The 25,822-nt window shown below is 42.4% G+C and overlaps 1 protein-coding gene across 4 annotated transcripts in view; it reads left to right on the forward strand.

Annotated features, from left to right (window-relative positions):
* The window catches only part of ST3GAL5 (ST3 beta-galactoside alpha-2,3-sialyltransferase 5), a 248,597-nt gene extending 223,078 nt beyond the window's left edge, over positions 1 to 25,519 (forward strand). For all 4 annotated transcript variants that reach the window (XM_073610968.1, XM_073610966.1, XM_073610967.1 and 1 more), the window contains exons 6-7: positions 11,363 to 11,521; positions 14,145 to 25,519. In XM_073610968.1, the coding sequence (XP_073467069.1) occupies positions 11,363 to 11,521; positions 14,145 to 14,429 (444 nt within the window). In that variant the 3' untranslated portion in view covers positions 14,430 to 25,519. The remainder of the gene's footprint in view (positions 1 to 11,362; positions 11,522 to 14,144) is intronic.
* Positions 25,520 to 25,822: the final 303 nt, after the last annotated feature.

Below are 25,822 nucleotides of genomic sequence, written 5' to 3' on the forward strand. Positions count from 1 at the left end.
AGAAATCCGCTCATCTGTATGCTAGTCCGACAGGCAAAAACCGACGCTAGGGCAGCTATTGGCTACTGGCTATCAACTTCCTTATTTTAGTCCGGTCGTACGTCATCACTTACGAATCCGTCGGACTTTGGTGTGATCGTGTGTAGGCAAGTCCGTTCGTTAAAAAGTCTGTCAGAAGTCCGCCAAAAGTCCGTCGAAAGTCTATCGAACAGGCTGTCGGACTTTTGTTGCTGAAAAGTCCGTGTGTACACGGCATTACAGGAGTGAATTTCCCTTCCTAGGGGTAGATTTTGAAAATTTTGGGCTATCGTGGAAACCAGGATTGGTGATAAAGCTTCAGTGGAGACACCTTTTTCCCATGAATTTTCCTTCCTAGGGGTAGATTTCCTCTGACTTCCTGTTGTCTCCCTCTTCTTGTAAGTATGAGTAGTATGTAAGTTGGATGTTTGTAACTCGGGCTGCCTGTGTGCAGTTTAGCGTTGTCCTGCTGAAATATGCAAGGCCTTCCCTGAAAAAGACGTTGTGTGGATGGGAGCATACGCTACTCTAAAGCCTGGATATATCTTTCAGCATTGATGGTACCTTTCCAGTTGTGCAAGCTGCCCATTTCATACGCACTAATGGACTCCCATACCATCAGAGATGCTGGTTTTTGAACTGAGCGTTGATAACAAGCCATAAGGCCCCTCTCCTCTTTATTCAGGACCGGCCACACATGGTTGCCAAAAAAGAAAAAGGTCAAATTTAGCTTTGTCTGACCAAAGAACAGTTTTCCACTTTGCAACAGACCATTTTAAATGAGCTTTGGCCCAGAGAAGGGGGTGGCATTTCTGGAACATGGGCATGTTCAGATATGGCTTCTTCGTTGCATGATAGAGCTTTACCTTGCATTTTTAGATTTTAATTGGGGTTGTAGATTGTCATACTGGGGTATATTTACTAAATCCGGAGAGTGCAAAATCTGGTGCAGTCGTAAATGGTAGCCAATCATCTTCTAACTTCAGCTTGCTTTGACAATAAAACCTGGAAGTTGATTGATTTCTATGCAGAGCTGCACCAGATTTTGCACTCTCCAGTTTTAGTAAATCAACTTCACTGTGTTTAGTGATGGGGTGGATGTGGTGATGGGGTCTTTTTAAGTGACCTTGTTGCATTGCCCTGCATGGACCAGTGTTAATTTTGGCAGCACATTTAAATTTAGTTTTAGTCTTAAACTAAAATGCCATTTTAGTCCTTAGTCCAATTTTAGTGTTCTGCAAGTGTTTTAGTTTTAGTCATAGTCTTTGACTAAAATGCCATTTTAGTTTTGGTCCCATTTTAGTAATCGTATTTTAGTTGACTAAAATCTCCAGTACATTTTATTTGAATAAAATAATTTTAGTCAACTAAAATCGAACGTGCACAGTATACAGCCCCCCACAATACACATCCCCCACCCTCTGCACAGTACACAGCCCCCACAATACACAGCCCCCCCACCCTCTGCACATTTTTTGTTTGTTTTTTTCCATATAACTAGTGGAGACAGTTCAGCCCCCCACAATACACAGCCCCCCACCCTCTGCACAGTACACCCTCCCACAATACACAGCCCCCCACCCTCTGCACAGTACACCCCCCCCAGAATACACAGCCCCCACCCTCTGACAGTACCCAGCCCCCACAATACACAGCCCCCCCCCTCTGCACAATACACAGCCCCCCTGCACTCCCAGGAGACCCCCAGTCTCCTGAGACAGCTCTGGCAGCATACTCTAAATTAGAATAAATCACTGCCACCCCTTTCTAATACACTACTCCTCCTGTGTCACTCATTGTAAATCAAAGTCTCTAAATACCTCAATAGCTTCGTTCTTTTGTTTCATGGATAGTCATGTGACCGCTCTCCTCCTCCAATCTAAATCAACACTTAGAGGAGCAGGAGGAGGAGAGCAGCCGACAAGAGTGGAGCAATTTTGGTATTTACAAGCTTCGTTTTACAATGAGAGTGACACAAGAGGAGCGGTGTAGGAGAAGGGGCTGGAAGTGATTTTTTCCTAAGACTATGCTGGCAGTGCTGTCCCGGGGCCAGGAAAGGTGGGGCGGCCGGCCTGGCACCAACCCCCCCCCCCCCCCCCCAATGTGTGGCACCCAGGGCAGACCGCCCAATCCCCGCCCCCGTTAGTAAAAACGAATATCGGCGTAAAACATGCATGCACTGTGTTATACGCCGATAAATACAGTAGTTCATGAGGGGAAACGTCCCTTCTTGCCATTTTTGTCCCGTTTTTATTACTTAACGAAAACGGATTTGATTTTCGTCATAGTTTTCATCAGTGGACAAAAATGTGCTGTACTTTTTAGTTTTGTTTTCATCACTGTAAGGATGCCGCTGATGAAAACAACACTGGCATGGACATACTTATATTTCCTTTGCTTCCACTCTGCTATGATCAGCTGGAACCACAGGCCTGTGAAAGCTCCAAGTCACTCTAGTCAGAGGTACAAAAGAAATGGGTTAGAACTAGGGTCATGTTTTTATCACTGGGTGTGTCCGAGTTGGAAATTTTCATTCACTTCCATTATCACCAGGACAGAAAGTGATGGGGAACATCTTCAACGAAATATCAACATAGCATACATGCATCTAGGTCATTAGTGGGTGCTAGAGGTCACAGGTCCAATTTAAAGTTACCAGTATGCCCCAGTAGTTTAGATTTGTGATTTATTTAAAAAAAAAAAAGAAGCCAGTCCATTATAAAGAAAGGAAATAAATCAGATGATTCTGAGCCACGATGCACTACTTCCTCAGGGTTCAGTCATAAAGACATGCTGTGAGGAAGAAGCCCTTAAAGTATATGTAAAACCTCACCTTGCAAAACAACCCTTCCAGTTTAAAATAGTAATGAAAGGCAGAACATTTGTGTATAGATATAAAATAAAACATAATACCTTTCTCCTTTTTTATAATTGATCACATACCCTTTGTTCTCAGCTGCATGGGGAGCTCAGGGAGGAGAAACAGCAGAAACACTGGTCTTCCCAGTAAATAGCTGTGCAGGTGGGGTGTGCCAGGACAAGTCTGATCATTGAAGAAGAGCAGACTGAGTTCCCAGCACAGCTAGAGAACTGACCACACTGTGCTCTCGTACCTAGTGTGGTTAGTTTTTAATAGGAAAGCAAAAGGGGGTGACAGGGATTTCACACATAGGAAGCAAAACAAAGAGAAGAGAATATTTTCTCATACAAGTACATGGTAGAGCAGGCATATGTCAGAAATATGAAATGTGGGTTTTACATATTTGGTTGCACAAGTGGTTTTAAGGTCAAAATGTTTTTTGTTTTTTTTACCTTAAAGTATAACTAAAGGCAAAACTTTTTTTTTTTAGTTTTGGATAGAGTGGAGAGGGATTAGAACGCCTATTAGGTTTTTAGTGCTACCTTTACCCCTGTTAGGGAGATTCATCCTCTCTATTTGTCCTGTTTACCTTTATCACCGAAAGTGAAAGTAAAAGAAAACCCTAATTTTTGGTTGTCCCCATAAAAGTAATAGAGGGAAAAAAACGAATAAACTAATTAGTATGAACTAATGAACGAAAAACTCACCAGAACTAATGGCCCAATAGGGCCATTAGTCCTGGTGACCTGGGGGTCCCCAAGAAATTCCCTTAATTTGAAGGTATTTTATCTCACTTCCTGTTTTGGCTATGGGGCAGGAAGTGAAGGTAAATCTCCCCAATGGGGCGCAGGTGGCAAAAAATAAACTGAGGGGTTATAACCCTTCATTACTCTATACAAGAAAAAAGTTTGCCCATAGTCCTATTTTAATGCATTTTCTACATTAAGGTAAAAAAACTCCCCTCAACTTGTCGGCCACTCTCCTCCTAAACACATACCTGACTTCTGTTACCGCTCCAGCACTGTTCCGGCTGCAGCACCGCTCCCCTCACTCGCTGGTATCACAGGAGACACTGTGGGAGCCATTGGCTCCTGCTGCTGTCATACACTTGTGAGGAGGGAGCAGGGGCGAGGCTTAACAAGGCTGTGTGTGTGTCTATGGACGCACACAGCTCAGGAGCATGCACACACAGGTGCCCCATTAGCATTTGGCTTGCTATGGAGACACCTGGAGGAAGAAGGAGGGGAAAGAACCAGTGGGGGACTGCCAAAAAAGAGGATATTGTTGCACAGAACAGTTAAGTATAACATCTTTTTATTTTATTAAAAAAAAAAAAAACACCTTTAGTATCACTTTAACAGAGAAAGTGATGTCATCCTCCTGGTAGTGCAATGTGAATCAACTCAAACAACTAAACTGTGTATTTCTATTGTTTATTTAGCTATGTTCAGTCTTAAAGTACAAATTTACTCTAGATGAGGATCCTTGATAAGGCTTTGAAAGTTTATTTAGGAGAGAAAAGTTACAAAGTAAAAGCAAAGATTAGAAAGCAGAGAAATTACCCTGCAGACATAGTAAAGCCGGGTACATGCTACCGTTTTTTTTGCGGGGTTGCACGAAAAGAAAACTGACAGCTCCGGTCAGGAGCCGCTGTACTAACCATGCAAGGTTAGTTCAACGATCTCCCCCGCTGAGCTGTTGTGTACTAACAGGACAGCCGAGTCCTTGGGACTCAGCTGATCACAGAGCAGGGCAAAGGGCCAATCACAGCGGGCCATTTACCAAGTGATCAGCTGTCAGCCAATGACAACTGATAACGGAAGTAAACAGAAGCCAGTTTCTGGCTTTTTTCTTTCTTCATGCTGTTAGCGCGATCACCGGTGTTGCAAATCAGTGCCCTCCAGTACTGCAAATCAGTGCCCTCCAGTACTGCAAATCAGTGCCCTCCAGTACTGCAAATCAGTGCCCTCCAGTGCTGCAAATCAGTGCCCACCAGTCCCCCCTATCAGTGCCCATCAGTGCTGCCAATCGGTGCCTCATCATCATTCCCTTTTGATCAGTGCCGCCTATCAGTGCCACCTCTCCGTGCCGCCTATTAGTGCCCATCAGTGCAGCCTCAACAGTGCCTGCTGATCAGTGCCCATCGGTGCCTCATCATCAATCCCTTTTGATCAGTGCCACCTCTCCGTTCCGCCTATCAGTGCCCATCAGTGCAGCCTCAACAATGCCTGCTGATCAGTGCCCATCAGTGCATCCTATCAGTGCCACCTCATCAGTGCCCATCAGTGGCATCTCATCGGTAAAGGAGAAAAATTACCTGTTTGCAAAATTTTATAACAAAATATGAAAAACGTTTTGTTTTTTCCCCCCAAATTTTCGTTCCTTTTTTTGTATGTTTAGCAAAAAATAAAAAACCCACCAAAAGAATGCTTAATTTTTGTGAAAAAAAATATAAAAAAGTAATTTGGGAGTGTTGCATGACAGCGCTTTTGTCATTCAAAGTGTGAGAGTGCTGAATGCTGAAAATTGACCTGCGCAGGAAGGGGCCCAGTAAGTAAGTGGTTGAAGTAAACCTATGATAACAATTATAGACTCTTCATTTCTTTGTAAGTGGGCAAACTTACAAAATCTGCAGGGGGATCAAATAATTCCTTTCCCCTCTGTATATATCACCTCTGTAGTTGGTGTCGGTGTTTCCTCTACTCTGCATATAAATATGAAGAGATTCATGTTCCACCAAAATGCTCATGGACCATATCATGTTACTTAGCGCTGCATAATTGTGCCTATTTTTGTATGTAGGGCAAGATCAAATTAACTTTTTTTTGCTGGCTGCTATTATTAGATTGGTGAATATTGATTGATTATTTTCTTTTTCCAAGTGCAGATACGGTGTATTAGTATTGCCATGTAATGCCGCGTACACATGAGCGGACTTTCCGTCAGAAAAGGTCCGACGGAACGAATCCATCGGACATTTCGATCGTGTGTGGGCTTCAACGGACCTTTTCTGTCAAAAATTCTGACGGACCTTAGAAATAAAACATGTTTCAAATCTTTCCGACGGACTCGATTCCTATCGAAAAAAATGATCGTCTGTATGCTAGTCCGACGGACCGAAAACGACGCAAGGGCAGCTATTGGCTACTGGCTATTGAACTTCCTTTACGTCATCGCGTTCAAAACGATCGGGCTTTGGTGGGATTGTGTGTAGGCAAGTGCGTTTCGTCAGAACTCCGTTGAAAAGTCCTTCGGAGTACAGTCCGACGAGAAGTCCGCTCGTGTGTACGCGGCATAATACCTCCCAAATATAAATCTTTTACATTAAAGTTCACTTTTTTTTCTAAATTCCAGCTCCCCTATGCACCAATAAAGCATTCATGTGCTTTCACATATCTGCATAGCGGGAACTCGCATTCCCACATGCGTTTTTTTTTTTTTTTTTTTTAAGCGAGGGAGGGAGGTGTTTTGGAGCATTTTCACTCATCAGTGCTCGAATTATCATTATAAACAATGTACTCACAGCCTTGCTGGTTAACGGCTCTCCTTTCCTCACACAGACACAGCATGGGAAGAAAGGACTGTCGATAACCGGCAAGTCTGTTTACATATGATCAGCTGATCACATGGTGTATGGCCATAAGGCGCTCCTACCACACAAGAAGTACCAATGGGAACTAAACATTTTAAAAGTTAATGGGATACCATGACATTTAATAACCTTCATGTCAAGGGCATGTTAGCAAAGTAAGGGAGACCCCCCCCTTGTCATCGTTATTAATGGCATTTAAAAAAGCATTTCAAGGCTTTCTTCCTAACCAGAAATTCGACCTCCTTCGGCAGGTACCTGTCCCAACCTGAACTTGTAGCTGTTGCTACTACGGAAAACTTTGTGTGACCGTTACACCTTTACAGCAACTGTTACAACAGTAAATACCAAAACACAATTTAAAGTAAGACCAGCCAGATGCAGGAATCCTGCTAATGTAAGGCTAATATTATGATGTTTCCAAGGACGGGAAGTGTTCTTCTCAAACTTCCCCTGGAAAAGAAATCAGTTTACAAAGTCACGAAAGGAAATTACAATTAGGGACGGTCCCCCAAAAACAGTTACAGGATAATGGACACACACCGAGCAGTTCAATAGCACTGTGTAGTAGCACCAAAGCATTGTGGATCCATGGAGCTTTAGCAATAGATGGCAAAGGAAACCAGAAAATAAAAAAAATCCATTCTTCACACAAAGGAAGGCCTAGACTCATTGTAGAAGCAGATGAAACACAGATTGCCAGGACAACACTGCCAAAAGGCAGCACATAAGCAAAAATTATGTTAATGATACCAAAACTGCCAAAACTCATAGCATAGGAATTGAACCACTTCAATACCAGGCACTTATACACCGTCCTGCCCAGACCAATTTTCAGCTTTCAGTGCTGTCGCAGTTTGAATGACAATTGCGCGGTCATCCATCACTGTACCTAAACTAAATTTTTATCATTTCGTTCCCACAAATAGAGCTTTCTTTTGGTGGTATTTGATCACCTCTGCGGTTTTTATTTTTTGCTAAACAAATAAAAGAAAATTTTGAAAAAAATAAAAGTTTTGCTTTTGTTTCTGTTATAAAATTTGTAAATAAGTAAGTTTTCTCTTTCACTGATGGGCACTGATAAGACAGCACTGACAGGCACTGATAAGGCGGCACTGATGAGGTGGCACCAATGAGCAGGCACTGACGGGCACTGGTAGGCAGCACTGATGGGTGGCACTGATATGCAGCACTGATGGGCATTGATAGGCGGCACTGATGGGCACTCATGGGTGGCACTGAAAGGCTGCAAAGATTGGTTCTTATGGGTGGCACTGATAGGCGGCACTGATGGGCACTGATAGGCGGCTCTGCTGGGCACTGATAGGTGGCACTGATGGGCATTGATACGTGGCACTGATGGGCACTGATATGAAGCACTGATAGGCATCCCTGGTGGCACTGGCAGTGGTAGGCATTGTGAGTGGGCACTGATTGGCAGCTGCCTGGGCATTGATTGGCAGCTGCCTGGGTACAGATTAGTATTTCCCTGGGGGTCTAGGGGGGGCATATCTGGTGGTCCAGTGTGGATGGCCATCCTGGTGGTCTTGGGCGGCATGATGGTGGTCCTGGGCAGGATCCGAGGGGGGGCTGTGCTGATAAACAATCAGCAGAGGCCCCCCTGTCAGGAGAGCAGCCGATCGGCTCTCCTCTACTCGCGTCTGTCAGATGCGAGTGAGGAAAAGCCGATCACCGACTCTTCCTATTTACATCGTGATCAGCCGTGAGACGCGCAGCGGCTTAATATCCTGAGGACGTCATATGACGCCCAGTCAGGGTATTGAAACCACTTTGCCGCCGTCATTCTGCTATATGGCGGGCGGCAAATGGTTAAAGGGCATATAGTTCTTGGCACCATGTACCAGAGACCTGTTGGACATTGAACTTGGTGCAGAATAGGCGACACGTTTGTGATACTACCCTGGAGCCTGTAGTTTTTTCCTCTTTTCAGATCCCATGTGAATTGTCAGCTGTTCTTTGTAAAGTTGGAGTCAAATACAGTAGTCCCCTTTGGGCATGGCGGATATCTATGGTGTCCCTTGTGCAAGATCTGGGTACTCTTCGAATTTTCATCTCTCATATGTGCTTCCTTCTGGAAATGATGGTCCACGTTCATTGGTCTTCAGGAAATACATATACCCTTTGTTTTTAAATGATCGGGTTCTACTGCATGGACTTAGTCCACATCTCTTCCTGATGAAGATTACTCAAAATGTGTTGAGCTGACATGTGAAATGTGTTTCTTCTCATCTCATAGTCATGTGTAAAACATATGTCAACCCAATGTTTTAGCATAGGATGTGGTGTTCTATGCACTTTTAACATTTATATAATAAATATTATGTTTTTATGACAGATTTTTTCACCTAGTGCCAAGATCTATATGCCCTTTAAAGTCCTTTTCTATAAGTTTTGGTATGATATTTTGGATGTGGGCATATAGTGACACAGAACCTTGTCTCTAAATATTTTGGACAACTCCTTAATGAAAGGCTCCATCTGGTTTAGGAAGTGGCTTTCTCATCGAACAGTGACTCCTCCATGGCTGGTATCCCAGCTAATGGAAATCATAAAACCTTTTTTGCAATGAGATGTGGATCCGAGTGACTCATCCTTAAGCTTAATGGCTGCTAGTGTCAGCAATACCTGGAAGGGTCTGTACCAAGGAGGCTCCAGAAACTCGGCATGGTGCTGCTTGACCACTCCCCAGTCTCCAGGACTGAAGTAGCAATAAGTGTCCTTAGCTCAAGATCTGTCAATAAAAAGAAACACTTGGGAACATCCAAGTTAAAGATTCAGTTAAAGATCTATGCAAATGAAATATAAAATCAAAGTTCACTATTTGGTGCTTATCTAAAAGTAAAAGTTCAAATTCTTTTTAGGTGTGTCCCTGAAGGATTTAACCTCTAAACACAGTAGAACAGTCCTTTTCATTCCTGTAAATTAATTTTTCAAAGTAGTATTATACCTTTTAATTTTCCCACTGGCTTGTGGGGAGTAAAACTGCTGACCCACTCCCAACTTTTGCACAGTGGCTTTAGATGCTACCCCTCTAAATGTATAAGACTTATACTCATGCCAGAGCCCACTTCCATACACACTAATGCCCCGTACACACGGTCGGATTTTCCGACGGAAAATGTGTGATAGGACCTTGTTGTTGGAAATTCCGATCGTGTGTAGGCTCCATCACACATTTTCCATCGGATTTTCCGACACACAAAGTTTGAGAGCAGGATATAAAATTTTCCGACAACAAAATCCGTTGTCGGAAATTCCGATCATGTGTACACAAATCCGACGGACAAAGTGCCACGCATGCTCAGAATAAATAAATAGATGAAAGCTATTGGCCACTGCCCCTTTTATAGTCCCGACGTACGTGTTTTACGTCACCATGTTCAGAAAGATCGGATTTTCCGACAACTTTGTGTAACCGCGTGTATGCAAGACAAGTTTGAGCCAACATCCGTTGGAAAAAATCCTAGGATTTTGTTGTCGGAATGTCCGATCAATGTCCGACCGTGTGTACGGGGCATAACACATACATACTCAGAGACTAAACTTTAGTCATTAAGAGTAAAACATTAATAACTTCTGGAAAGGATGCAGTGTCCTCTGTGACTGTCTCAGCTTTTTGTCTTAGCCTTATGGGTTTTCTTTTTATTTCACAATTATATTTGCCTTGATGGGTGCAGGTGCAGGTCCAGGCATATGGGCAGATCCCAACCATATTGTCACACTCCTTCCCGAACCTGGACTGGCTCTGTAAAGTCAGCCAACAGCAGGCTTCAGCCTGTTGTCTGCTAAAAATGGGTCACAGGAGTGCAGAACAAACTGTAATTTCCTGTTTCAAAAACATTGAAACAGGAAATTACTTAAACCGTTAGAACATTATATATTTTCTGCATGTAAAGGGCCTGTACAATTAAAAGATAGTAGTTGCATTTTTATGTTGCACACTATTTGCAAAACTGTTTATCAAATGCATATTTTCAGGAAAAAAATATATAATAAAATTAATTTTCGTGTAAACACACACATATTAAAATACCAAATTTTTAGTAAATTATAAAAGATGGGGGTTGCGTTGAGTAAATAGATACCAAACATGTCAAGTCTTAAAATTGCCTATGCAGCTGATGAAGCAAAAAACGTTGGTACCCAAACATCTAGGTCACACTTTAAAAGCCTTTACTGCTTGTCAGTTTAACGTTAACTGTGAGCTACGGTGCTAGGATTATTTCTCTCACCCAACGTTTGTGGCAGAGTGATATATATATCTTTAACGATTACCAAAAAAGTAAATAAGGAACAATATCGTCATTCCCCACCCTCATCTCAGATATACACATGCATGCACAACACTATGGAAGCTACAAGGCTTCACTGCCGGTTTCCCTTACTCAGGATGGCGGCGCCAGCACCCAATAGTCGATAGAAGAATCGGCTCGGGTGAGGACACAACTGTATGCCTGGATAGGTAAGTGCTCTAATATTAAAAGTCAGCAGCTACAGTATTTGTAGATTTGGGGGCGGGGGGGGGGGGGCTGGAGCTCCTCTTTAAAAAATACTTTAATGAATGAAAGTCCATTGGCTGTACAGACTTCCCCGCACTGCTGACATTGACAGGTAGACAGGGATAAGTACATGGACCTGGATGTATGGGCTCTGTATTGGGGGCTGTGGACCCATCACTGCATACCTGTCAGACTCGGCTATGAAAGTGAGCAGACTCAGCTTCCATTCACTATTATGGCTGCCTGCACGCAGCTCGCAGCAAGTACAAAACCATAAATGTACAACATTCACGCTATACAGGTCTGAGCGCCAGGGGCCATCCCTTAGTGTATCCTTGTATTTTTCTTTATTCATGTTTTTCCTTTGTTTTTCAGTCTGCATGGAACAGATTGTTCTTCTGGAAGAGTGTGACAGAGAAACTCCCGCTGAAGCCCCATCAGTTTCGCATTCTTAATCCTCTTATCGTGAAGGAGACGGCAATGGATATCCTTCAGTTCCTTCCTCCCAGGTGGAAGTGGTGGGGCTGGAACAAGGTACGTCCTCTGAGGTTGTAAAAGCATCAATATAACATAACTATATAGTAATTGTAAATCATTATTGTAGATCATTGTTTATAGTACTTTGATCTATGCTACTGATGAATGACCTGATTTGCCTTGCCCTTGTGCTGCATTTCTGTCATTCTCAGAGTAGGAATCTAGATCAAGGAAAGGTAACCTCTGCACTTCTATTGTCATGGAACTACAAGTCTGACTGGGAAAGAAGAGAGAACAAATCCAAAGGTCTACAGTCTTTTACTGAAATAGGAAAAGAAGGTTTCACAGATACAATGGTGGAATTGAAGAACATTTCATAAAAGAGGACAGTCCTAGTGTGAGGACCTCTGCTAGAGTTGGGGAGTTAGTTTGTCATCCCAGTTCAAGGAGAAAAACGTAGTTGGAGGATATCCAGAAGTTGATGCTAGAGGGTTGTGGAACCAATAAACAAGTACAAAGTTTAAATCCAAAGACGGAGACAACTTGGAGTCAGGACAGGCAGCAAAGTAGCAGAAGTCCAGGGTACAGGCCAGGAGTCAAGAGTCCAAAAAACACAATTTTTGTAGCAGAACAAGGGTTGTGACTTCTACCACGGGTAGAAGTCTTCTGGTTTTTGCGTAGTAAGGGCTGATGTGCTTTATGCTTTTATAGTGCATGCAAAGATGCAGGTGCTATACTGCGCTTATCCAGGAATCCACTTATAGGTGGAAATCTTTACCTTCTCTTGCAGCATTGCTTTTTCTCATTAAGGACCAGCAACACCTTACTGTTCCCTTACTAGCAAGTGAGGTCTTGCAGCGTTTGGGCCAGCAAAGAAATCAGTGACTCAACAAATATGCAGATCGGAGGATGTGACTATGCTGGCAGTATGCGTGCTGCAGTGCAGTGATTCAAAATAGTTTAAGGCCAGTAACATCCAGTCATCTAGCATTTTCAATGGGAGTTTAGCAATAGCTACCTGCCTAATTTCTATTAAAGGCAAACACATTTAATTTACAGTATGTGCAATATTATAAAAAGTACCTGTAACATATGAAGTGTATAAGGGTTAGCTTGTTGGTATGCCTGTAGTAGTAGTATTAGATTGCATGACAGTGGTAGCAGAATTTGATTGTCTGTATGAGGGCAAAAGCATCCTTAGCCTATGTGACAGTGGCTGCGGCATTAAATTGACTTCATGACGGACATAGCAGCATTAAATTGACTGTATAGAATCAGTAGAAGCATTGGATTGTCTTATGATGGTGGTAGCACTATTAGATTGGTTTTATGACAGTGGTAGCAACATTAGACTGGCTATATGACAGTGATACTGGCATCATGCTGTATGACAGTAGTAGTGGCATTAAATTGGCTGTATAGTGGTGGTAGCAGCATTAGATTGTATGACACTAAAAGCAACATTAGTTTGCCTGTCTGTATGGCCGTGGTAGCAGCATTAGATTGGCTGGATAGTGGTGATAGCAGCATTAGGTGGCCTATATGGCAGTGGTAACAGTATTAGATTGTATGACAGTGATAGCAACATTATATTGTCTGTGTTATAGTGCAGGTAGGATTAGATTGTCTGTATTATAGGCAGGTAGGATTAGATTGTCTGTATTATAGTGCAGGTAGCATTAGATTGTCTAGCAGGAACCAAAAGAAGAGCCCACACCGCTCCAGGCAAATCTTCAGGTGCAAATGGGTGACAGGCGCAGACCCCGGCTCACCACCGTCCAATGTGAATAAAATGAAGAAATGGTTGCACTCTGAATTTCCAAAATACTTGCTTGATGTACCTTTATTGTCACAAGTGTATCAGACAAACACAGGACAGGCAGTTGACATGTTTCACAAGCGATAGCTTGCTTGTTCACAACAAACGTAGCATACACTAAGCAGGCTGTTTAAGGAGTAACCCCTATGTTTTTTGCATTCAGCGTAATCCTAAGCAGGTGGTTTTGGGTGTGCCTGATTAGGGGTTACTCCTTAAACAGCCTGCTTAGTGTATGCTACTTTTGTTGTGAACAAGCAAGCTATCGCTTGTAAAACATGTCATGACACTGCTTGTCCTGTGTTTGTCTGATACACTTGTGACCATTTCTTCATTTTATTAGCATTAGATTGGCTTTTTGGCAGTGGCACTTATATTGTCTGTATGGCAGTGGTTCCAGCATTAGATTGCCTGTCTGTATGGCAGTGGTTCCGGCATTAGATTTCCTGTTTGTATGGCAGTGGTTCCGGCATTAGATTGCCTGTCTGTATGGCAGTGGTTCCGGCATTAGATTGCCTGTCTGTATGGCAGTGGTTCCGGCATTAGATTGCCTGTCTGTATGGCAGTGGTTCCGGCATTAGATTGCCTGTCTGTATGGCAGTGGTTCCGGCATTAGATTGCCTGTCTGTATGGCAGTGGTTCCGGCATTAGATTGCCTGTCTGTATGGCAGTGGTACCAGTATTAGATTGGACGGTGGTAGCAGCATTAGACGGTAAGCTGCCTCAGGGCAGGGTGAATGGTTCAGGGTTCTCTATAAAGTGCCATTGAGTATGCTGTCACCATGTAATGAAATAAAATAATTATGTAGACCATAAAAAATCTTTTGTTGTATTATTCTCTTTACCTTTGTCTTCTCTGTCTAGAATGTCCCCACTATCGGTGCAATCGCTGTGGTCCTAGCCACACACCTGTGTGATGAAGTGAGTTTAGCCGGCTTCGGATATGACCTCAGTCAGCCGGATATCCCTCTGCATTATTTCGGTAACCTTTGTATGAACTCAATGAACAGACAGCCGATGCATGACGTCACCAAAGAGAGGAAGCTGCTACAGATGTTGGTGCGGGAAGGCGTGCTGAAGGATCTTAGCGGGGGCATTCACTGTAACTTTTGCCCCTCTTATCAGACAGGGGAATCACTTCACGTATGATGGCATGCCCTTGGGACCTGTAATAAAAGGGAGGCACTTCCCCTACCAGTAAACTCTATCCGCCTCCTTTAACATGAAATTGCATGAAGGCGGGTGCTGATCATCGCTGTGACCCTCCATCGGCGTCACCATGACTCCAGGCGAGGGTGATGATGCTGAATTTAGCAGGAAAGTTGTGTAATTCTTCCTCCACCTAGAAATGCTGCAGAAAAGGATGCTATTTTTTTTTCCCGGTCTTTTCATCTCTGCAGTCAATGGCAGAAGTTATCCTTCAGATCTGCCCAAGGTCCTACTTGATAGGTGCTGCCCTCAGCAAACTAAACAGCAGGCTCCAGGTAGAAGAAGTGGCTGCATTGGTCATTCAATTGCGACAGCGGGGAATCTTTGCTTTGCCTGCCATGTTGCTTTCAGCCATTTTGTTTAATGATAATTGAAGTCATGCTTGATGGTTCTGGAATGGATCCTCTATCATGGGAACTGTTCATCCCAGGTGTGGCATGGAAGCCAACATGGGACCAGTAAACTATCACATGGTAACTTCAAAATCAATGTCATCGATGAACTCTCAGAACGTGTAAAATGGAGGACTGAGGATATTCTATTGTTTTTATTTAGTTCTGCAATGCAAAATTAACTCATCATAAAGTGCTGTATTATTATTTTTTACAATCTCTGAACTACTATGCCTCGTCATATGTTAAAACCACTATGAAAGGGGAACTCCAATCCAGACAGAAATTACTAGAGATAAGTACGTTTATATCCAGTTAAATGTGCATGTTTTATTTCTTTTGCCAATTCCTTTATTTGGAACCACTTAGTGTAGTAACAAGGGAGTCCTGCCCTGCTATGTCTGAGTGTCAAGTGCACATAGCTCCACCATTCTCTTGCAGAATCACCTGCTGGTAAAATCTGGTATTTCTGCGCTTTTATTAGAATACAATTGTTCTCTTTGAGAACCACCGTATATTATTGGTCTACCTCCAGACTGCCAAGTATTACTGTTATTGTCAATGGACCCTTTGGAAGAAGGGGATCCTTCAGGTACTTTTACTAATCAAACATTGGATTTCTAATGTCATGGAACAGAATTACCTCTACTGACAGGTGAAAGCCTGCAATCTCAAACCATGTACAGACCCGTGAATTGCTGTAAGGGTAAAAAAAACACTCGTGGGTCAAAGAATGCTGTTTGTAAAGTGTCATTGACACTCAGTAATTTTTTTTTTTAAGTAAATGACACTTAGATAAGCTAGAGTGAGTACCTGGTACAGAAGCCAAGATGGAATACTGCAGTGCACCAAAGGAAAATTAATAGCTGTTTGCACACTCAGCCAAATTCAATAACAGATTGCAAAATGTTAAAGAGCTAACACTTGCCAAAATGTGGGAATGCAGGAGAATGATGGGTCTCTGCACCAGGGTGTGTAGTACAGCTCGCAATTGTTGCTGTCCATTAGTGAGACCTGCTAACCAGCAATGCCATGAGCAGTGGCAGCCTATATGACAGGTGTGGTTTGGACTAACAAATATACCTACCCCTCCATTTTGTTACATAACATTAGAACAAAAAAAAATCAAACATCAAATGCAGACTTATCAAATCACAGTTCCAGTCAGGCAGCTCCCATGGTACTATGGTAGCAGCCAGAGCACCCATATATTCCCCACTACCACACGCATACATCTGCATGTCTTTTACGTGGTACATACCCCCAGCTGTCCCGGATTCCATGGGACTTTCCTGAGATTTTAACACAGATCCAGGCTTGTTCCAGCACACTGCTCTATGTGAACTCATGACCAACAAAGTCAACATAGGTCTGGCAGCAGGATGAGGAAGGAGAGAGCAGCAGTGAGGGACACAGACTTCTGTGCAAGGTAGGTGTTCTCCACTGACACCAATGTTTACTCCTACATCCCACTGGCACGGTTCTTCCCACCCCTCCACTGAACACTATTGTTCTTCCCCACCCCCGCTGAGCAAAATTGTTCTCCCCTTATCTGCTGCTGGTTACTATTGTCCTGCCCCATCCCTGATTGGTCACTTTTGTCTTGCCGGTACTATTGTTCTTTTCCACTCCCCGCTAAGCACTATTGTCCTCCCCACTAGGAGATATTGTTTTCCCCCTGCTGGGCACTATTTTTCTATCTTGCCTCCCACAGGGCACTGTTGTTTCTCCCAACCCCCTGCTGTTCCAACACTGGCTGGGTACTATTGTTCCGCCCCGCTGGGTACTTTTGTTTCCTCCCACCCCCCCATCCGGATTCTTTTGTTATCCTTAACTCCCACTGGACACTATTATTAAACACCCCTGTTGGACACTATTTTCCTCCCTCATCCCTGGCTGGGAACTATTGTTTCTACCCATTGGGCACTATTGTCTTCCCCACTGTGAGATATTGTTTTCCACGACTGGGCACTATTCTCTTACCTTGCCTCCCGCAGGGCACTGTTGTTTCTCCCAACCCCCTGCTGTTCCAACCCTGGCTGGGTACTATTGTTTTCTTCCACCCCCAACTGGGCTCTTTTGTTACCCCTAACTCCCACTGGGCACTATTATTAAACACCCCTGTTGGACACTATTTTCCTACCCCATCCCCAGCTGGGCACAATTATCCTACCCCATCTCTGGCTGGGCACTATTGTTCCTGCCCATTGGAACTATTGTCTTCTCCACTGGGAGATATTGTTTTTTTCTACCTTGCCTCCTGCCAGACACTTGTTTCTCCCAACCCCCTGCTGTTCCAACCCTGGCTGTGTACTATTGTCCCCCCCACCCCCAACTGGGCTCTTTTGTTACCCCTGACTCTCACTGAGCACTGTTATTATACACCCCTGCTCAACACCCCTTGTTCTTCCCCATCCCTTATTGGACATTATTGTTCTCCCCCACCTCCTGTTGGGCATTATTGCTCAGTTTAGCTTTTTTGGCAAGGTGCTTCATGATCTGCATGTCTTCTTCATCCCAAGGTGCACTTTTTTATCCAGTTCTAAAGATGGGAGGTATGGCATGGTAGCCTAGTCCCGTGCACCCACAGATTTTATTAGCCTATCTGTCTACAATCTTATTTTCATGACTAAGGACTAACATCCGAAACGCATAGGCTGTTTTACAGCTCTGTACATGTATATAATAAAGGAATACTATTTTGGATGTCATCCTGAGTGCCGGCCATCCCTTTCCTTAATCTTATTTTCATGTTTGTTAGTCCAAACCAAACTTCGTATTTAAAGACAATCTGTCGGCCGTTTTTAATTTTTAGATGTAAACCACAAGTCTAGTTTCAAAGGGTCACAGAATAGGTATTTGTGGCTGTTATAAGAAAAGGCAACCACCGTCTCTTGTCCAGTTCTTTTGGATTTAATCCTTTAATTGCAGAACCATTTTTTTTTTACATGCACAATAAAATGCTTTTTGTAGACTAAACCAAATTAAAGACTTTCAGCCATATATTTTTTGATGTGGGGATGTCCAATATATGTAGTGTATTAGGCGCTTATGTACGTATGTGCGTACTAACCTTTAGTAACTACTGACTCTGACTCTTTTTATTTAAAAAAGACATTGGGGTTGATTTACTAAAGCTGGAGAGTGCAAAATCAGGCTCACTTCTGCATAGAAACCAATCAGCTTCCAGGTTTTATTGCCAAAGTTTAATTGAACAAGCTGAGGTTAGAAGGTGATTGGCTACCGTGTACAGCTGCACCAGATTCTGAGTGCATTAGTAAATCTACCCCATTGTGTTTGTTATTTGTGCATTTTACATTTTTATTGAACTTTATTATGGTTTTTTAAGGGAGCTGAAAGCAAACACGAGTGGTGATAGATGCCCTTTATGAAGACCCCTGAAGCCAATGCCAAGACAAATTTGCAGTTGCTTTTAAAGCCTGTTTTCAGATTTTGCCTGGCATGTCATATAGTCTTTACAGTGGTGGCAGTAAATGGGTTAATCCTTTTCGATTCACTTCAAACTCTCAGATAGCTATTGGCAAGTGAGTCTCCTCACTGGACAAGGTCGGGATTCTAAAAACCCTCCAGTTATTGAATTTGTCTGATTGAGTTCATTGCTGAAATCTGTTCTTTGATTGGAGTTCCCCCATAAAGGATATGTGCCCAGTCCTTTCATTCTTCTCTGGTCACCCCACCAGCCAGCATTTTTATAATAGGTGGTGCTCACCTGTAAGTCTACTCTTCCACTATCCTCATTGCGCAGCCTGACTGTTACCTCACATCCTCCCAAAAGCCTCCAAATTCTGCACCGTGCTGTGGATCCCACTCCCCTGTATGAAACGCCCATCCGAGGGCTGTTGACAGGATATCACTGAAGTAATATGGAGCCTTCAGTATGTGATGCAGAGTTTTGGAAGGTTTCAATATAGAGGCTGCGTGGTACCAGACTGGCTAAACATTGAAGATTTCAGAAGGTGGGTTTCAGGTAAGTATGATCCATTACAAATTGCTTGACATGGATGGATCAGAATAGAAAAAGGAAAGATATCCTTTATTGTACTGTATATCTTAGAGCAGAACTAAAATCCAAAATACTTACTTCTACTTCAACGGTCCGAGGTCCCACGCCGGCATATTATACCCCGGTTTCTTCTGGGTGTCGGCCATCTTCATTGGCCAGCGTGGATTGACGTTGCATGTCTCTTCTGCAATAAAGAGCTGCCTACTCAAAGTTTTTTTTAAATGGAGACTTTAGTTCTGCTTTAGGCCAAAACTTTATTTTTCATTTCGGATTGAGTAGAAAATGTTTAAACCCTGTCCAGGTTTTTTCACAATCTGTATCTCATTTGTAAGACTTTCCTTAGAGCACTTTCACACTGGGGTGTTGGGGGCGGCGCCCACTGAGTGCTATTTTTAGCAGCGCTTTGCCGTCGTTTTAGTGGCGCTTTTAACCCCCGCTAGCAGCCGAAAAAGGATTAAAAGTGCCGCTGCTGTGGTGCTTCGGCGGCGCTGCCCATTGATTTCAGTGGGCAGTGGCACTTTAGCGCCTCAGAGATGCGGCTTGCAGGACTTTTTTTAGCGTCCTGCCAGCGCACCCCTCCACTGTGAAAGCACTTAAGCTTTCACAGTGGAGTGACAGGAGAGGCGCTAGTTTTAGTGCTATAGTGCCTGTAAAGCGCCTCAGAGTGAAAGTAGCCTTATAGAGAAAGCCATAAGTTAGAGGAAATCTCTCCAAAGTGAGGTAGACAGTTGTCACTGAAAGAAGTATGCAAAGCGGAAGACTTCCCCTTCATTCTTGTTTTGGTGACAACTCAAAAATGGTGGTCACCAGGACAAATCAAGAATGTGAATGCGGTGACACAGATAGCAATAAGAACTTTTCTACAAAGATGCCGACACTCAGCCAATAAGCTTTGGAGTTTTAATCAGGTCACATCATGAAAGCCATATATAAATAAGAGTCAATACCACTGACATTTCGTCACTGGAGGACCTCTTTCTAAAGGTAACAGAGACTGACCACTTGAAAGAGGGGTCCTCAGCAACCCTAAAACGTATGTGGTATTGATTATTTCACTATATATGGCTTTCTGGATTTGACCTAATTAAAACTGTGAGGCTTTTTAGCTGAGTGCTGACGTCTTTGTCAAATGGGTGTTGACGGTGTCACAGTGGGCCGTGAATTCTGGATTAAAGAAGGAAACGTATGGGTCTGGGGTTGGATGGATTTATGACATGCAATAAGAACCTGACAGAGGGTCTAACCATTTCCCATTCTATCCAAAAACTACAACAAAAATGTTTTGCCTTTGAATACACTTTATTGCCCTGACATTTACGTGGTTATAGTGTCTATGTATGTATTGCATTCATGCTGTAATATAGATTCTTTATTCTAGTTTACACAGAGGCACTGCGGTCATATGGATACAGCATTGCAAGTTTAATGTATGGTTTTGATCACCAAACATCATTCAAAATATGTCCTGACTTTGATTGAAGGATATATTAGAAAGTATTTTAGTTTTTTTTTTTTTTTTGCACGGAATCCATTGCTGGCAATGGTGAGCTCTGTATTATTTTGTACCAGTATTAAGCTCTGGTATTCACTGGCTGATAACAGATAGTGCCTTGAAGCTTTATAATATGTGTGTTATGTATTATATATTTCACAGAGATGATAGCCCATAGTTTAGTGATTTCTACACACAGGCTGCATTTACTGTGCTGCTTTAAGAATGTCTGAAGAGAGAATGACTCTTGCTGCCCAAAGCTTCTACCCTGATTCTTCAGCTTTCCCCCGTATTACACCAGAACCATAGAAGGGGAATAGAATTTCTATCAGAAAAAAAAGCTAATTTCTCTTTAGATAATTTAATCTGTGAAATATAGATTGTTTAAAATGTATGTCACCCCTATGTAATGAAGTAATGCATACTAGTTTTTTTATTTTTTTATTCCTGAGGTCTTATTAATGTTAGAACGTGAACAAAAAACATGTGGCAGCCTCCCGTACTTTTTTTTAAATTGGCCATACTAAATTCAGGCCCCTGCAGCCTTTCAGAAGGCCAGGCCTAATAGCAAATAGCAAATCTATCTCTATGGTGAATGCAAATGTTGGTACTGACCGACACTTTGCAGACCAAAATGCCTCAAGGTTGAATCTGCTGGTCAGCAAAATGTTTGAGCATTATCACACTGGTTTTTTTTATGCTGGCATATGTACTATCTGCACACTGTGAGCCAAAAAAACCCAGGTACACTCATACGAAAGTTGGCATGTTCATTGTGTGAACCTCAATGATGACTATGAATTTACTTGGAAGTATGCTGGGATAAGCAATAAACCTTGAAAACACCTGTTTGTATATCCTCTTCAATACTGTGCTATAGGTACAGCATGGCTCTCTGGTCCTTGGATTTCCTCCCAGAACGTGTCTCCCGTGTTCTAGACACAGCTGACCCTAGATCAAGGTAAAGGGCCAATCACAGCAGCCCTTTACCATGTGATCAGCTGTGTCCAATCACAGCTCATCACATGTAAACAACCTTGCCGGTTATCGGCATTCCTTTCCTCACACCCTGTCAGTGCCACCTATAAGTGCAGCCTCGGCAGTGTGTCCTTATCAGTGCCCATCAATACAGCTTATTGGTGCCCCTTTAGTGCCACAGGTGCCATTTAGAGATCTCTTTGTATTCTCTCAATTGAATACAAAGTGTTCTCTGATTGGATGAGGCAGAGATCATGACATCCCTACTCCACATCTCCATCTCATCCAGTCAAAGAATGCTTTGCATTCAATGAGAAAAACGCAAAGCATTTTCTCAATCATGCCCTTGTCGAGTGGGCACTGTGTCGTAATGCTACCCAACAGGGGACCCGGAACTTAGTAAAGATAACTGGAGTACCAGTGTCTGCTACAGTGTTTTCCAGCTTCTAGAGGGATCGGCAAGGTATGAGGCATATGCATAGCTACATTGGTCCAAGTTGGACCAATGTAACTATGAAAAATACTTTTAGAAAGTGGAAATCCTAAAATGTAAAAACTTGTAAAAAGTAAACCTCAGGACTGGAGTTCTCTGTTCATTATTTCTTCTCATATTCATACTCATATAGTGGTATATATGGTCTCATGATGGAAAAACCCAAATATAGCAGCATATACATAGAGGTGAAACTGCAGATCAAAGGGCCATCCATGCAGTCATATCCATATTATGTATATGTGAGGTTCATATATATCATGGTAACTTTCTGTAGCATGGATTCCAACATGGAATGAACAGAACTTCATAAATGCCTGAAGTAATGACGTTCACTCTTTAATGGTATATATGAACTAGTGTAAGGTAATCCGCATTAAACTTCAATCAGATTTGGGTGTTTTTCCACCATAGGACTGTATATGTCCCGTTTTAACATATGCATCAGCTAAGGGCGGCTTGGCATATTATGGGGTTTGTTGCCTTGGTTATTAATATAGTCATATACAACTATTATATGAATTAATAATAATAAAATGAATAAAAATTATTAATAGATGATGCAGTTCCTGAGGTTTTTTTTGTACTAGGTCACATAAATACATTCTTGTAAGATTGATTGGGGTTGATTTAATAAAGGCAAATAGACTGATAGACTGTGTACTCTGTAAGAGCAGTTGCTCCAGAGTTTATTAAATGAGCAAAAGCTCTGCTGACTTCCATCATCATCCAATCATGTGCAAGCAAAAATGCATTTTTTAAATTTTCCTTGCATGTGATTGGGTATTCTTTGCAAAGTGAAGCTTTATCTCGTTTACTAAGCTCTGTAGCAACTGCCCTTGCAGAGTGCACAGTCTATTTGACTTTAATAAATCAACCCCATTGAGTCTATTTAAACAGGTGTTTTCAATGTTCATTGCTTATAATATTAGTACCAAACTTACTTTATGATCTTGATTTAATCTGTTCTGATTATTAAGTATGTTGAATATATCAAATGGACACAAGCCCAATTGCAATGGTAAAATATTAATTTATCATGCAAGTTTTATTGCAATCACTCTTGTAGCTGTTCAGTGGTTTTCTGTTCTCAGCTTATTAAATTCCAGGGCACCATTAAGTCTGATTACTTGCTGGAAATTATCCTCAGCCGTTTTTTTATTTTTTTGGAGAACTGCTGCCATAGGTACTGATAAAAACCACAATTTATCACCTCACACCCAGTCCTTGGTCTTACAATGAGCTGCAAATTACTGAACAGCCACCTTCTATTAGTATGAAATTAGGAGATTCTTCTAAGAGCCCATTAACACTATCCTGTTTTAACAACACATTACACACAGGTTGGTGTTTTATGATGGCATGAATTTGGAATGGCACCGCAACGCACCTTGGCAGTGCAGCACACATGCATTTGCATTGTAGTAAACTGTATCATACAGATGTGACCCATTTGTGTGTTGTGGTGTTCTACATGAAAAATGGTGCATGTCCATTTTTGCCTGCCTTAACATAACACACCATAATGTACAGCAACGCATTGCACACATAGGGGTTGATTTACTAAAAGCAAATAGACTGTGTACTTTGCAAAGTGCAGTTGCTCCGGAGCTTAGTAAATGAGGTAAAGGTAGATATCTATATCAGGTGTATTACACAGTTCGTATATTTCAAATGCACAGGAGAGATTCTGCAGAGTGCCACAAGTGCAGGGGAGCGGAGGGAACGTTTATACATATGGTATGGGATTGCCCTAGGATACGGCCCCTGTAGTCTAGGGTGACTGAGTTCATCTCCGATTTTGTCCTCCTGAACATATGTTCCCCCTTACGGTGCCTCCTGGGAGTCTTTGACCAGGAGGAGGTAAATGTGCATACTAAATTGTTCCCCAGACTTCTGTACTTCGCCCAGAGATGGATTTATGACAAACAACTACCCTATATACTCGAGTATAAGCCGTGTTTTTCAGCTCATTTTTTTGTGCTGCAAATGCCCCCTCGACTTATACTCGAGTCAAGCACTTTTCTGCAGCAGAAAATGACATCTTCCGAACTGACTTTGGAGCCCCGTATCTCGGGGCCACTTGGTGCTAGGAACCCCAAATTTGGTGTGCAAACCCAGTGGAACTAGCACTACAACATATCCAAGAACCGAGGGTTCCTAGCACCAAGTGGTCCCGAGATACGGGGCCTCAATGTCTGTTTGGAAAATGTCATTCTGTGCTGCAGAAAAGTGCTTGACATTTTTCAAACCAAATTTGGGGCCCTGTATCTCAGGGTCACTTGGGGCTAAGAACCCCAGCTTTGGATATGTTGTAGTGCTAGTTCCACTGGGTTTGCACACCAAATTTGGGGTTCCTAGCACCAAGTGACCTCGAGATACAGGGCAAATTTGGTCAACTGTGTCCATCTGCAGCAATGTCATTTCGGGACCCTTTGGGTCCAGAGACCCCAAATTTTGGCTGCAGCTAGGGGGCATCTAGGAACCCTTAACTACCGAGTTTGAAGTTCAGGGGAACAATGGCTGCAAATGGGCACAGTGAGGCTGCAAAGAGGCATTGTTGACCCTCTTTTCCACTTACAGTAGCTGCGCATTTCTCACCCTAGGCTTATACTCGAGTCAATACGTTTTCCCAGTTTTTTGTGGTAAAATTAGGTGCCTCGGGTTATATTCGGGTCGGCTTATACTCGAGTATATACGGTAACCCTGGGAATGTGGGTGAAGATAGTAAACGCTGATGTGCTTTTATATCGCATGACAGATGAGGCGAGGGGGATCCCCAAGAAGTTCAGAAAGTTATGGTTTAGGGTGGACTGACCTCAAAAAATACCTAGAGGAGGATGAGGAACAAAGCAGCGGATGTAGATAAATGAAGGAATCAGCGAGGGGGATTACTACGGAGGATGAGAGTATGGATATAATATAATGGAAATATTGAAAATGAAGGGGGGGGACTGCACTTGTCTCAATATCTGAGGTTTTGTCCTTATGGTTGATGTCTACTGTTATGACATCGATTTTAAAATAAAAAAAAAGAGCAAAAATAGTGTTGGATGATTGGTAAGAGATTCCAGAAGAGATGACACCAGCAATGATGAAGACATTACAGTAGACATAAAGCATTCTGTATGTACTGCTATTGCTGCCAATATAATACCTGATGTTTGTGATGTAACCTTTTTATATGCTCAATAAAAACTTTTTTGGAAAAAAAAAGAGGTAAAGGTTCTCTTTGCAAAGAATATCCAATCACATGCAAGGAAAATAAAAAAAAAAACAGCCATTTTAATTGCACATGATTGGATGATGGAAGTCAGCAGAGCTTTTGCTCGTTTACTAAGCTCTGGAGCAACAGCCCCTGCAGAGGGCAACTACACCTTGCAAAGTGCACAGTCTCTTTGTTTTTAGTAAATCAACCCCAATGCATGGATGGGGCCTAAGGCCTTCACTTTTAAAAAGTTCAGCAAGGCAGATATGGATGTTGTATTGGTAACTACAGATCGCTGTGTTAAACCTTTGCTGTATTTTATTTGGTGTGTGTTTTTAGGAATGTTTATTTGTTCATTTGAATTATATCTCAGGAATATGAATATGTAATTTTTTTATCACTTAAACATAAAAAGATCATGGATTCTATAAAATTGAAAATTAGTTCATGTTGTGTGTGTCTTCATTTCCTTAAATATATGAATGGTAAAGTAATATTAGGATTAGTCCACTTACTACTTGTTTGGATAAGTTCACTTTTTAAAGAAAAAAAAATAAATGCACATTTTTTTGCAGCACTTACTCATTTTTTTGTCGGAGCCTGGAAAGTATTGCAATGGCGATCAGCAGATTGTGGGTGCCACGCTGGACTCCTACAGATCGCCCATACATCAGATGAGCAGGCAGTTACACAGACAGGAAGGCTCAATGCACTACTCGAATGATCAACAATGCCCTGGTAGTTCA

The sequence above is a fragment of the Aquarana catesbeiana genome, linkage group LG01 (assembly GCF_042186555.1).
Source record: "Aquarana catesbeiana isolate 2022-GZ linkage group LG01, ASM4218655v1, whole genome shotgun sequence".
In the NCBI taxonomy this organism is placed as follows: Eukaryota; Metazoa; Chordata; class Amphibia; order Anura; family Ranidae; genus Aquarana; species Aquarana catesbeiana.